At 45.8% G+C, this 14412-nt stretch overlaps 1 protein-coding gene across 3 annotated transcripts in view; it reads right to left on the bottom strand.

The window, feature by feature from the left end:
• Positions 1-14009, bottom strand: part of TRIM67 (tripartite motif containing 67) — a 52889-nt gene extending 38880 nt beyond the window's left edge. For all 3 annotated transcript variants that reach the window (XM_050949061.1, XM_050949062.1, XM_050949064.1), the window contains exons 1-2: positions 13164-14009; positions 4293-4388 (exon numbers count right to left, since the gene is read on the bottom strand). In XM_050949061.1, coding sequence (XP_050805018.1) covers positions 4293-4388; positions 13164-14009 — 942 coding nt within the window. The remainder of the gene's footprint in view (positions 1-4292; positions 4389-13163) is intronic.
• Positions 14010-14412: the final 403 nt, after the last annotated feature.

Here is a 14412-nt window from a genome sequence, read left to right as displayed (position 1 = left end):
AGGCCGTGAACCCAAGAGTAAGAGCACAGCTCTCTCTTGCTAAGCAAGGGAGTAAAGAGTTTGACTTGCTGTCTGGCTTGTATGGTGTTTAAATACAATGATAAAAACTACACGTCTTTTACTCCATTGAGCAAATGTTTGCGTGTAAGACAGTTCTGCTGAGGGGTGAAAGTGGGAGGCTGCCAGTACTGAGCAGGGCCAGCTACAGGGTTTTTGCTGCCCCAAGCAGCGAAAAAAAAAAAAGCCGCAATCGTGATCTGCGGGAGCTCTACCACCACCACTTCAGTCTTCGGCAGCAGGTCCTTCGCTCCGAGAGGGACCGAGGGACCTGCAGCCGAAGATCCGGACATGCCGCCCCTTACCCGTGGCCGCCCCAAGCACCTGCTTGCTGGGCTGGTGCCTAGAGCCGGCCCTGGTACTGAGATATTTATTGGAGACAACCAGAATCATGCTTCTCAGCTCAGGCCATGGATCTGAATCCAAACATTCCCAGTGTTCTGATTTGTTCAGATTTTGTATTCTGGTTTAGACCCATTATAGAGATAGGCTCATGATGTGGAGTTCAGTCCAACTCCAGATTCAAATTTCCTCAAAACTCAGAGGGTGGGGATTAGCTGCAGGTTTCTACTTTGGGTTCAACTCTAGGATTACAGTAACATGGGGTGGAGATTCAGGGGGTCATAGTCACGAATACCAGAATAGACAATTCCTGGTCATTCGACTCTAACTACGACAGTACCATTATGCATAACAATTTGCCAGTGTTTCTGTTCATATGCATTAAAGAATTTTACAGCACAGTTTTAAATATTTGTAAATGTTCATCTTTAGGTTTCAAAAGGGTAAAAGTAGCTACTGAGGGGAGCTAGGTGACCCAGTGGATCAGTGATGGACTATGGAGTCCTTCACCTGCAGCTTACTGCTTCAAAGCTGTTCAATGTGTATATTGAGTGGCTGAAGTTCATTACCATCTGACAGCTGTTTGGTGGCCTAAGAAACATGAGTTGATGGTTTAGACCAGTTCCTATCAGTCAGTTATCCATATCACTTAAAAAAATAAGTTGATCTCCCTTATTGGCGCTTCTAGCAGAGAAACAAAGGAATGCAAAGAGTGGGGGATACAACATTTTGTGGCACTTTGCATATGTTGGCAGCATTTGTGATATAAACTCAATCTGGGTTTTTAAAATAATTTAATTTTAGATCAAATTTGTATTTCTCGAACTCCTGCCTTCCTTTTCTGCACAAAGCAGGAACTGGGGATTGCTCACTGATGACCAAAGGGCCAGAAGTAAAGCAGACAGCACACAGTGGGTAGACCATAGAAGCCATGCTAGAAAAAATCACTAGTTAGAACAATAATAATCCTCCTCTAGTGCCCTGGTGAGTCAGGGTACGTCTACACTACAGGATTATTCTGATTCTACATAAACCGGTTTTGTAAAACAGATTGTATAAAGTCGAGTGCACACAGCCACACAAAGCACAATAATTCGGTGGTGTGCGTCCGTGTACCGAGGCTAGCGTCGATTTCTGGAGCGTTGCACTGTGGGTAGCTATCCCGTAGCTATCCCATAGCTATCCCATAGTTCCCGCAGTCACCCCCGCCCATTGGAATTCTGGGTTGAGATCCCAATGCATGATGTGCAAAAACAGTGTCGCGGGTGATTCTGGGTAAATATCGTCATTCCTTCCTTCCTCTGTGAAAGCAATGGCAGACAATCATTTCGCGCCCTTTTTCCCTGGATTGCACTGGCAGATGCCATAGCATGGCAACCATGGAGCCCGTTTTGCCTTTTTTCACTGTCACCGTATGTGTACTGGATGTCGCTGACAGAGGCGGTACTGCAGCACTACACAGCAGCATTCATTTGCCTTTGCCAGGTAGCAGAGACGGTTACCAGTCGTTCTGTACTGTCTGCTGTGCCATTGTAAACTGGCGATGAGAAGACGGTTATCAGTCATTCTGTACCATCTGCTGCTGTCATGGGTGCTCCTGGCTGACCTTCGCTGAGGTCGGCCGGGGGCGCAAAGACAAAAATGGGAATGACCCCCCAGATCAATCCCTCCTTTATGTTGTATCTAAAAATAGAGTCAGTCCTGCCTAGAATATGGGGCAAGTGTACTAGAGAACCAGTGTATCCGAGAATCAGAGAGCACAGCCGCTCCGTGTCAGATCCCACAGAAATGATGAGCTGCATGCCATTCTAGGGGGTGTCCCTGCAACCACCTCACTTGTTGCTTCCCTCCTCCCCCGACCCTTCTGGGCTACCGTTGCAGGGTCCCCCCATTTGTGTGAAGTAATAAAGAATGCAGGAATAAGAAACACTGACTTTTTAGTGAGATAAAATGAGGGGGAGGCAGCCTCCAGCTGCTATGATAGTCCAGACAGGACATTAAACGGTGGAGGGGAGAGGAGCACAGCATCCCGCTGCTATGATAGTCCAGGCAGTACAGAATCTTTTCTTTAGACATGCAGCGGGGGGGCTGATGGAATTCAGCCCCCAGTTGCTATGATGAGGATGGTTACCAGCCGTTCTGTACCATCTGCCGGGAATCATTCCTATTTTTACTCCGGCGCCCGCGGCCGACCTCACCTGAGGCCAGCCAGGAGCTCTCACAGGCTGATGACGAGGACGGCTACCAGTCCTACTGCACTGTACTGTCTGCCACCGGGGAAGGGAGGGGAGAGGATGCTGCTGTTCATTGCCCCAGCACCATGTCTACCAGCAGCATGCAGTAGACATACGGTGACATTGAAAAAAGTCAAGAAATGATTTTTTCCCTTTTCTTTTGGGGTGGGGGGAGTAAATTGACAAGATATACCCTGAACCACCCCAGACAATGTGTTTGACACTACAGGCATTGGGAGCTCAGCCAAGAATGCAAATGCCTTTCGGAGACTGCGGGGACTGTGGGATAACTGGAGTCCTCAGTCCCCACTCCCTTCCTCCATGAGCGTCCATTTGATTCTTTGGCTTTCCGTTACGCTTGTCACACAGCACTGTGCTGTGGACTCTGTATCATAGCCTGGAGATTTTTTTCAAATGCTTTGGCATTTCGTCTTCTGTAACGGAGCTCTGATAGAACAGATTTGTCTCCCCATACAGCGATCATATCCAGTATCTCCTGTATGATCCATGCTGGAGCTCTTTTTGGATTTGGGAATGCATCGCCACCCATGCTGATCAGAGCTCCACGCTGGGCAAACAGGAAATGAAATTCAAAAGTTCGAAGGGCTTGTCCTGTCTACCTGGCCACTGCATCCGAGTTCAGATTGCTTTCCAGAGCGGTCACAGTGGTGCACTGTGGGATACAGCCCGGAGGCCAATACCGTCGATTTGCGGCCACACTTACCCTAATCCGATATGGTAATACCGATTTCAGCGCTACTCCTCTCGTCAGGGAGGAGTACAGAAACCAGTTTAAAGAGCCCTTTATATCAATATAAAGGGCATCGTTGTGTGGACGGGTGCAGCGTTAAATCGGTTTAACGCTGCTAAAATCGGTATAAACGCGTAGTGTAGACCAGGCCTCAGTATAGGGAAGCAGGCACTGTTGCTGCATGTCCCAGACCTGTTCTCTGGGTAGATAGAGAGGTGAAAATCCCTAATATCCAGCAACTTTCATGAGCCTATATTCACTTAAAAAACAATTGAGTTTCACACTGGTTTTGTGCTCTTGTACTGCAAATATAAATGTGTGTTTTAAAAGACATTAATTAGTCTTTTGCTCAATGTAATGAGTCGAAATCCAATGATCAGAGCTGAACAGAAACATACACAACAATAATTTCAACACAAACCCCCTCCCTCCCCACATTCATTTTGGCACTGCTTGTGCCCTTTTTGTATTTTGACTTTCCACAAATATCCTAACAATTAAAATACAAGAATGTTCTCAGAAACAGCATAATTTAAGCAAATGTTAGACTATTAACAGGTAGTAAGTCTGGAATTTGTAAAAATTAGTATTTTTACCAAAAGCCTGACTCTTAAGAATTACACTCATCCAGTATGTGAACAGAAACACACCATACAACCAATGAGTCCAATCAGAAACTAAACAACACAGTTCAAATTTCCAATTCTTGCAACAAATGGCATACAATCTACAGAGCAACAAATATTTGTAGACATTAATTGATGAATAATTTTGCCTAACAAATACATTCAAGAAAAGAGTGTGTTATTCCAGGCAATCTGTGAACAGCAAGAGACTAAAGTCATCAAATAAATTATGCACTCAGCTCTAATGATATTGTATTATCAAAACAAGTAGTATGCAATTACCTGTATCTGCTGTAATATATTTTTCAGCTGAACCAAAAATTCTTTAGCTTCCTTTGCTTTATCTGAAACACCATTTAAAGCCTGAGACAACTGTGTCTGTAAGAAACAAATTTAAAATGAAAAAATTAGAGATAAAATGCAAATGAATTGCAAAAAAATGCAAATACTAATCCTTACTTCTTACAATTAAATGTTAAAAGGCTTACTTGGAGTCACATGCATTCTTACTTGCACAGAGGATTTGTGCTAGAAAAGAATAAGTTAGCATTTCAATTGTAAGAGATTAGTAAGGGTGAATCTCTGTGTGGGTAGTCAGTTATTGTCTCAATTTTCCAATTAAATGTAATGACTAGCTAAGTCACAACACTTACAAAAGCCTGAAACTGTTCACATATGCACTGAAATGATAGTATCTTACATTTACATAGTGTCTATTATGCTGAAAAATCCCCAAATGATATCTAAACTAGCAATTGCTTAACTCTAAACCTGAAATGTTTACAAACTTTGTAGTGTCAGCTACAGTTAAAATATATTAGAACTTTCATTACAAACCCCTATTTGTATAGTCTTGTAACATTGTGTAAAAATTTCTTTTGGGGCTGAAAGCATCCATTCGTCAACTTAACCCAGAGGTGAATATTTCTGAAAAATTCTTTTACTCATTTTGAGTTACGAGAGGGTGGAAAAAAAATAGGTACTTTCACCATTGTATGACAACTTTAAGATAATGTTTTGTTTATGAATAATTTAAATGGGTGAATTTTACAACATATTTGAACTAGAATTCTAGCCACAAGACTAAGCAACTTTAACTCCACCCCTTTGTGCATATGTACTACAATTATCTTTACATGATCACATATTATTTCTCAAAGTATAAAACATGGCATTTGATAACCTTGTATTTAGCTGTGATACTCTGAACACCTTTCCCAGAGCTGAAGAAGAGCTCTCTGTAAGGTCGAAAGCTTGTCTCTTTCACCAACAGAAGTTTGGTCCAATAAAAGATATTATCTCATCGATCTTGTTTACTTGCTAACAACCTTAGACACATGCAGTATATTGCACAACCATATTGATGTAACACACACAAAAGTGCATTAAATTATTTCTCTGAAAAGTACACATGAAGGCCCTGCTCCTATAATTGCATCCATGGAAGCAGACCCTTGCCCCTGCATAGAGCTTCAATGACCTTTGCTCCCTCACAGATAAAATTGCATGATCAGGCTCTAGAGTATATTTAAGCAACAGACTACAGATGAAGAATAGCAAAATTGTCTAATTGTCAACAGCACTATGTTTTGTGTTATGTTATGGCTGATGTAACTTCAGGAACTCTTTCAATACTATATCAACCAGCAGTGCTTCATTAAAACAGCTTGTGGAAAATGTACTATGAGCCAGATGATCCTCTGCTGCTGTTAATTGACGTAGCTGCATTGAAGCAAATGGAGCTATGCCAATTTCCACTAGCTGAAGATTTTGTCATTGGTCTCTTACTACAATGTTAGCACTTAGGCCCAGATCCACAAAGGTATTTAGGCATTCTCTCTCTTTCTACCTCAGTAACCGTTTAAATATTTATCTACAGTACAATAGTAGATTACTTTGAAATCTCAGGTGCTGAGTGAGTTCAGGGACCTACAGAGTTTGGCAGGAGTACTATGGCTCGCAGTGGAGCCAGAACTGGGATTTAGATACCTAATTTTGTTGCTTAGGTACCTACGTACCCTTGTAGATGTGGGTCAAAGTTACCATTTATTCTCTGCTTGATCCTGAGGAGAAGTGATTTACAGGTACCCTGACAAGGGCACAGCTCACTTCCCCCTTGTGCCAGCTCTGCTTTACCCAACCCCTCCCATGCTCTACCCATCTTCCGCCCCTCCCTCCCTATGCACATGCTCAACTGGGAGAGGGAAGACATTAGGTGTGCTGCTCCTTCTGCTCTATTTCCTATGCTTTGACCGATGAGGTAGGAAACTCTAACACAATCACAGGAGGGTCTTACCTTAGGGGTAGGCACAAATTGGCCTATAACAGGACATAGCGCTGAAGGCTTAAGGAAGAATGAACTCTAATGTTTACCCTCCTGTTCATGGAAATGTTCTATATTAAGCCCAATTACATGCATTGTACTGGTTCCAAATTTGAAAATAGAATATGCTCTACTACAATTAACTTGTAACTAATCTAATAGGAAGAACTATAATAATTATATTATTGCTGTCAGTACTTATATATATGTTTTTTCAGCTTCCTACTCAAATTCTTGGCATTTCACAAAATTTGAAGTAACAATGTCTGGTCCAAAAGTTTACCAGGTTCATTGAGCCAAATCCTTATCCCATAATAAGGTCCCTGTGTGCCACCAAAGCATCACAAAGGGGTTGGTGAAGATTTCCCCAGTTTTACATTCCTTTTTGTCATGTGCCCGTACCTCACCAACAGGACATATTTTTGCAAGCACCAGGTGGAAATGTGATGGAATGGTGTGACAAAGTATGGAGAACGTGGGGCTGGAGCGTGATGTGCTCTGCCAATCAGTGGCTAGTTGAATGGTCCCAACAGGTCAGATGTGCCTCAGCCACAAAACAAAGATGACTATAGTTACTCCATGACAAAAATATAACTGCCACCACTCCAACATCTAATCCCATCACCATCAGAGCACAGTGCATCCCACAGTATGGATGGGGCCAAAAACTAGGGTTTGTCCTCTAGTTATCACGGCAGCCATTAAATTCGGAGTCTCATAGACTCATAGACTCATAGACTCATAGGTCAGAAGGGACCAATATGATCATCTAGTCTGACCTCCTGCACAAGGCAGGCCACAGAACCCCACCCATCCAATTTTATAACAACCCCTAACCCAGGACTGAGTTATTGAAATCCTCAAAATTGGTTTGAAGACCTCAAGCTGCAGAGAATCCATCAGCAAGCGACCCGTGACCCACGCTGCAGGGGAAGGCGAAAAACCTCCAGGGCCCCTGCCAATCCGCCCTGGAGGAAAATTCCCTCCCGACCCCAAATATGGCGATCAGCTAAACCCTGAGCATGTGGGCAAGACTCACCAGCCAGCACCCAAGAAGGAATTCTCTGCAGTAACTCAGTTCCCATCCCATCCAACATCTCCCCGCAGACCACTGAGCAGACCTATCTGGTGGTAATCCAAGATCAATTGCCCAAATTAACAATCCTATCATAACATCCCCTCCATATACTTATCAAGCTTTGTCTTAAAGCCAGAAAAGTCTTTTGCCCCCACTACTTCCCTCGGAAGGCTGTTCCAGAACTTCACTCCCCTAATGGTTAGAAACCTTCGTCTAATTTCAAGTCTAAACTTCCTAATATCCAGTTTGTACCCATTCGTCCTCGTGCCTACATTAGTACTAAACTTAAATAATTCCTCTCCCTCCCTAATGTTAACCCCCCTGATATATTTATATAGAGCAAGCATGTCCCCCCGCAGCCTTCTTTTGGCCAGGCTAAACAAGCCAAGCTCTTTGAGTCTCCTTTCATAAGGCAGTTTTTCCATTCCTCGGATCATCCTAGTAGCCCGTCTCTGAACCTGTTCCAGTTTGAATTCATCCTTCTTGAACATGGGACACCAGAACTGCACACAGTATTCCAGATGGGGCCTCACCAACGCCTTATATAACGGTACTAACACCTCCTTATCCTTGCTGGAAATACCCCGCCTGATGCATCCCAAAATCGCATTTGCTTTTTTAACAGCCGTATCACATTGGCGACTCATAGTCATCCTGCTATCAACCAATACCCCAAGGTCCTTCTCCTCCTCCGTCGCTTCCAACTGATGCGCCCTCAACGTATATCTAAAATTCTTATTATTAATTCCTAAGTGCATGACCTTGCACTTTTCACTATTGTATTTCATCCTATTTCTATTACTCCAGATTACAAGGTGGTTCAGATCTTCCTGAATAGTATCCCTGTCCTTCTCCGTGTTAGCAATACCCCCCAGCTTTGTGTCATCCGCAAACTTTATTAGCACATTCCCGTTCTTTGTGCCAAGGTCAGTAATAAAAAGGTTAAATAAGATCGGTCCCAAAACCGATCCTTGAGGGACTCCACTAGTGACCTCCTTCCAGCCTGACAGTTCACCTTTCAATACGACCCGCTGGAGTCTCCCCTTTAACCAGTTCCTTATCCACCTTACAACTTTCATATTCATCCCCATCTTTTCCAATTTAACTAACAGTTCCCCATGCGGAACCGTGTCAAACGCCTTACTGAAATCTAGGTAAATTATATCTACCGCATTTCCTTTATCTAAGTAATCCGTCACCTTCTCAAAGAAGGAGATCAGATTGGTTTGACACGATCTACCTTTAGTAAATCCGTGTTGCAATTCGTCCCAATTACCATTGACCTCTATGTCCTTAACTACTTTCTCCCTTAAAATTTTTTCCAAGACCTTACATACTACAGACGTCAAGCTAACAGGCCTATAATTACCCGGATCACTTTTATTCCCTTTCTTAAAAATAGGAACTACGTTAGCAATCCTCCAGTCATACGGCACAACCCCCGAGTTTATCGATTGCTTAAAAATTCTCGCTAACGGGCTCGCAATTTCACGCGCCAGTTCCTTTAATATCCTCGGATGGAGATTGTCCGGGCCCTCCGACTTCGTCCCATTGAGCTGTTCAAGTACGGCCTCTACCTCAGTTGCGGTAATATCCACTTCCATATCCACATTCCCATTTATCATCCCTCCATCATCGCTAGACTCCTCACTAGTCTTATTAAAAACTGAGGCAAAGTACTTGTTTAGATGTTGGGCCATGCCTAGGTTATCCTTAACCTCCATTCCATCCTCAGTCTATAGCGGCCCCACTTCTTCTTTCTTTGTTTTCTTCTTATTTATGTGGCTGTAGAACCTTTTACTATTGGTTTTGATTCCCTTTGCAAGGTCCAGTTCAATGCGGCTTTTAGCCTTCCTCACTTTATCCCTACATGTTCTGACCTCACCAAGGTAGCTTTCCTTACTGATCCTGCCTTTCTTCCACTCCCTGTAAGCTTTCTGCCTTTGTCTAATCCCCTCTCTGAGTGGCTTGCTCATCCAGTTTGGCCTACAACTCCTGCCCATGGTTTTTTTCCCCTTTCTTGGGATGCAGGCTTCCGACAGTCTCCGCAGCTGCGACTTAAAGTAATTCCAGGCCTCCTCCGCATTTAAATCCACTAGTTCCTCCGTCCAATCCACTTCCCTAACTAATTTCCTTAACTCTTGAAAATTAGCCCTCAAGAAGTCGAAAACCCTAATCCCAGATCTACATTTGTTTATCCTTCCATCTAGTTTGAACTGAATCAGCTCATGATCACTCAAACCAAGGTTGTCCCCTACCACCATTTCTTCTACAAGGTCCTCACTGCTCACCAACACCAAATCTAAAATGGCATCCCCTCTCGTAGGTACTTCAACTACTTGATGAAGAAATCCATCCGCTATCACATCCAGAAAAATCTGACCCCTATTATTCTTGCAAGCACTCGTCCTCCAGTCTATATCCGGGAAGTTGAAGTCCCCCATAATCACACATTTCCCCTTTGTGTTTACTTCATTAAGGACATTAAAGAGGTCTCTATCCATATCCCATTCAGATCCCGGCGGTCTATAGCACACCCCAAGCACTATCTCAGGGGAAGCTCTAGTTGCTTTTTTACCCAGTGTGATTTTTGCCCAGACAGACTCTGTCTTATCCATTCCATCGCTTCTTATTTCGCTACAGTTAATTTCATCATTGATGTACAAGGCTACTCCACCACCTTTGTCAATCCAGATCACTCATCAACTATATGGATGTTAATGTGACTGAGCACATTCAGTCTCAGCTCCTCATATATAGCCACCATGAAGAAGACCCTGTACATAAACTTGACAAAGAAACTGATCAAATAACTTTACCAAACTTTTTCACTCATTAAATAATTGTAGTTGTGCTATGGCAAGTAGAATATGAAAGCCAGTTCTCTGATCACTAAACCCATTTAGAGATAATAGCCTTGTTTATTAAAACATTTATAGGGTAGTTTCTAAAGCAAATGGATTTAGCCATGTACTTTCCATTAAAACAAAATGGATTCAGATGCCTAAAACCTCCATAAGCCATTATAAAAAGCACCCTTTCAGAGCTCTCTTTCAAATGGTGGAAGGATTTGCTTGAAGCTAAACTGTAAGTTACAAGCTCCATTAACCATGACAATTAATAATTCCTGACAAACGTTGTTCTATCCACATTGATCTTAAATTTAATATCTGGGTCCAACAATGAAATAAGGATTCTGTAGATGGATAAAAAGGTTATACTCTTATCAAATACAGTAACAGACAGATAACGAGGAGGACAAGTAATCAAATCTAACTAGGCATAGAAGACTGATGTCTTCCCTGATTTTAGAAAATGAGACAGATAATTCTATCATTCTTTTTCAAAAGAAGAGTTCATTGCTCATTTACCTTTCTTTTTCTTCATCTATCATCATAGCAGATTAACTACTGATTACATCATATGATCCAGGCACTGAATTCTTAAAGAGTTTCCAAGTTTCTGGGAATGGAGGGTAGGGGTTTGGGGCAATTCTGGTCTACCTTCTAAAGATGCATCAATACGCCAATATTTTCCCTCAACTACTTGCTCATCTCCCTATGCATCAGTGTCCTAAACAGAGGCTTGTCCAATTAAAGTTCCTGATGTCATCTCCACTACAAGATCACACATGCACAATAGTTATATTTTTGATGTACATGGCAGGACACAACAGAAGTTGCAGAGCTGAGACTTGTTCATCATGCTTCCCCATACCCGTGAGTCAAAGGGCCCACACATTTAAATCTATCGTCAGTAATATTATTAATACTTTTGTATTACAGTAGAGCCAAGAGATCCCAAATGTGATCATGGCTCCATCATACTAGGTGCTGTACATACACAAAGTACAATATCCTTCCCTCCAACAATAGGAGCAAACAATTTTGATCAATCCCTTTAAAGCCTTCCCACCAGAACCTCAGCTGATATAAATCAATGAGCCTCCACTGATTTATACCAACTGAGGATCTGCCTCTTTGTCCGTATATTACAGACCCTCTCATTATCCCCAAAGGTGCTAATCATACCAAAGGGAATAGGGAGGAGGTGAGCCTTTCCTCTGCAATAGCCAACAGAAGGAAGCAAACTGCTCCACCTGAAGGGATGTAGCAATTGGGTGCTCTCCCTTCATGAGGGAGGGACCCTGTTCAGTGCTGCTGTATGGATAGCTGTAATGTGCTGAGGATAACAAGCACTCTATACATGTAAAATAGTAATCATTAATTCTTAATCGAGTCAGTATCCAGGCTTCCTGGCAAGACTGACAAGCTTCAAATCAATGTTAAAACAATCGTCTCTTGGTCTCTATCCAAAAAGTATATGAAACAACCCCAGCTTTTTATATAAAAAGATTGCATGATCAAACTACCCAGCAGCTCCATCTTGCACACAAATATCAGCAAACCCCCTCTTATGTGAAAGTACAAAGTCTCCGAACAAGTTCCCTGAATGGTTCAAATTATAATGAGTATCAATACCAGGGATGAGTGAACCAGACTGTAGCAATCTCTGAACTGGCCAAGCCTTCATCTGTCCCTTTACCAAACACTACCATCACTCGTTTTTTGATCAATGTGGATAAGACCTTCACCTTCTCCATCCTTAACTACCATCATTACTGTGGATCACAGCCACCACACAGTCCTCTGAAAGGCCCTGACTTGCAAATAAACCTCTACACACCTTTCCTCTCTGGAGCCCTCCAGTGGGTCCCCGGCAACCTTCCGTCACTGACACATTTATAGCAAAGTGACAGATAAAGATGCTATCGAAGGCCCAACAACTGTCTGCTTCTCTAATTTCATTTTGATTGGGAAGAAACCGGATTTGGTTTGAGATTTGGAAGTTGAGAAGTTACAGCATAATGCAAGATCATAGAGAGGGAGCATTTGACTTATTAGAAAGTCATGGGAAGCGAATATGGTGCCCAGGGTCTAATGGAGGGTCAGCAAGAAGGGAAGAAGGACCAGGGGCCTATTGGAGATTTGCGTGAAGGGAAGGGAGAGCTGAAGGCTATCAGAGAATTATGGAAATGAAGTAGCTTCAATGTTCAGATAAACATCAAGACACTAGGGTGAGTCACCCTGCATTGTCCTCTTATCTCACCGCCTTCAACAAGAACTATCACTGACATAGAATACTTCTTCCTCATTGTGGGGCTAGATCCTTGGCCCCATTAAAGATACACTGTGTTACTCTGGTGGCATGAAGTGACTGTACAGCTGTCCTGAAGGGGTAACAGGATTCCTCCAATACAGGAGACTCTTGGGTGGAGTATATCTGGTGTAGCCAGCTTTATATCATACCCCCTCCTTGCATAGAAGGTGTGTTGGGGTTGGCTGGAGTTGGAAGGAGACATTCTGGGAATGTCTCAGAGGTGTGCTGGGGGCTTTCCAGAACCAACTTTGTCTAGAGGAGTCTTCTAGACAGCATAAATTACAGCAGTCCTGGGGCTACTCTAATTTGAGCAAAGGGCCAGTTCAACCTCCAGCTTGCTCCAGGAATGAGGGAGGAGTAAAGGTAGCTGAGAGCCACCTTTGTCTCCTCCCACCTCAGCATGATCTTGGCGCAGAGGAGGGTTGCAAAAGCCAAAACAGAGCCCCCGTCTGTGAAATGTGCTTGAAGGTCCCAAGCTGGAGGGCACTGGAGAAGAGGCGAGTGGAGCTAACAATCAGAGACCTTCCCCCAGCCATGAAGGCAGGGCTGAGCTGCTTGGGTCAGGGGGGCACCCCTAGACCCCTGGGCTTACCTTGTGCTGTTTCCACATAGCCCCCAGGGCTTTCACCTGGTGCTGGCCGTGCTTGCCCTCCTCCAGGCACTGGTAGCAGACGGGGGTGGCGCAGCTCACGCAGTACATGCTGTAGTTCTCCAGCTCGTGATCAGCGCAGGTGGGCAACTTGCGGGCACCCCCCGCCGCCTTGCCGGGCCCGCCCGGGAGGCTGGGCGGGGGCAGCAGGCGGTGCTTGGCGAAGGGCCCCCGGGTCGGGTGGCACTTGAGCTGGCAGGCGGCGCAGTACAGCACCTCGCACTGCTCGCACGCCACGGTGGCGGCCTCGGGCGGGCTGCGGTCGCAGAGCTGGCACTTGGCGGCGGCCTGGCCCTGCTGGTAGCGCTGCACGATGGCCTCCAGCAGCCGGTTGCGCGGGAAGCCGCGGAGGCCGCGCGGGTCCAGGGAGGCGCTGCGGTGGCATTGCGGGCAGGTGAGGGACGAGCTGGGGCCCGCCCCGCGGGGAAGAGCCGCCGAGGAGGAGCCGGACGGGGCTGGCCCCAGCGGCAGCACCCGCACCCCGTTGGGGGACTTGAGGCTGGGGGTGTAGGAGCCGTAGCCGCTGTCGCTCTCGCTGTGCAGGCTCAGCTTGTCCGCGTGCTCCCCGCCGCCCGCGGCGCACTCAGCCTCCGAGCCCGCCGCCGGCCCGGGCCCCGCCGCCGCCCCTGGGGCCCGGGGCTGCAGCAAGGCGGGCAGGTGCTGCTCGCGCTCGGGCGTCTGCACGGCGATGGTGCGGGCGCAGGGCAGGCAGACGTTGTGGGAGCAGGGCAGGATGATGGGCTCCCGGAACAGCGAGCCGCACACCGGGCACTTCAGCTCCTCTTCCATGGCCGCGCCGGCCGCCTCAGCAGACAGGCCCGCCGAGGCGGGGCGCGGGGCGAGGACGGGGCTCGCTGCCGCCTTCCCTTCCCATGCCCCAGGGTGGCCCCCGGCGCTCCGGCTCAGCACCCCGGGGGCGGGACAGCGCCTGGCTGGGCGGAGGCGGCGGAGCTCCGCAAGCCGGGCTGCACACAGAGCCGCCCCTCTGGCTGCCGCTGCGGAGTGGCTGGACAGCTCCTGAGGGGCTGACCTGGGCAGGAGGCTATTGTTTATTGCTAGGCAATTTCCTCGCCCTCGGTGTGTGTGCAGCGCGCGGAGCGGGGCTGGCTTGGTTCCCACCGCATCGAGTAGTACGCGGGGGCGGGGGAGGCAGAGGAGGGACAAAGGGCGGGAGCAGTCTGCAGCAAATAAG

Source organism: Gopherus flavomarginatus, chromosome 4 (genome assembly GCF_025201925.1).
Source record: "Gopherus flavomarginatus isolate rGopFla2 chromosome 4, rGopFla2.mat.asm, whole genome shotgun sequence".
In the NCBI taxonomy this organism is placed as follows: domain Eukaryota; kingdom Metazoa; phylum Chordata; order Testudines; family Testudinidae; genus Gopherus; species Gopherus flavomarginatus.
Note: the sequence above shows the minus strand (reverse complement) of the source record. Positions and strands in the feature narration are given on the sequence as shown.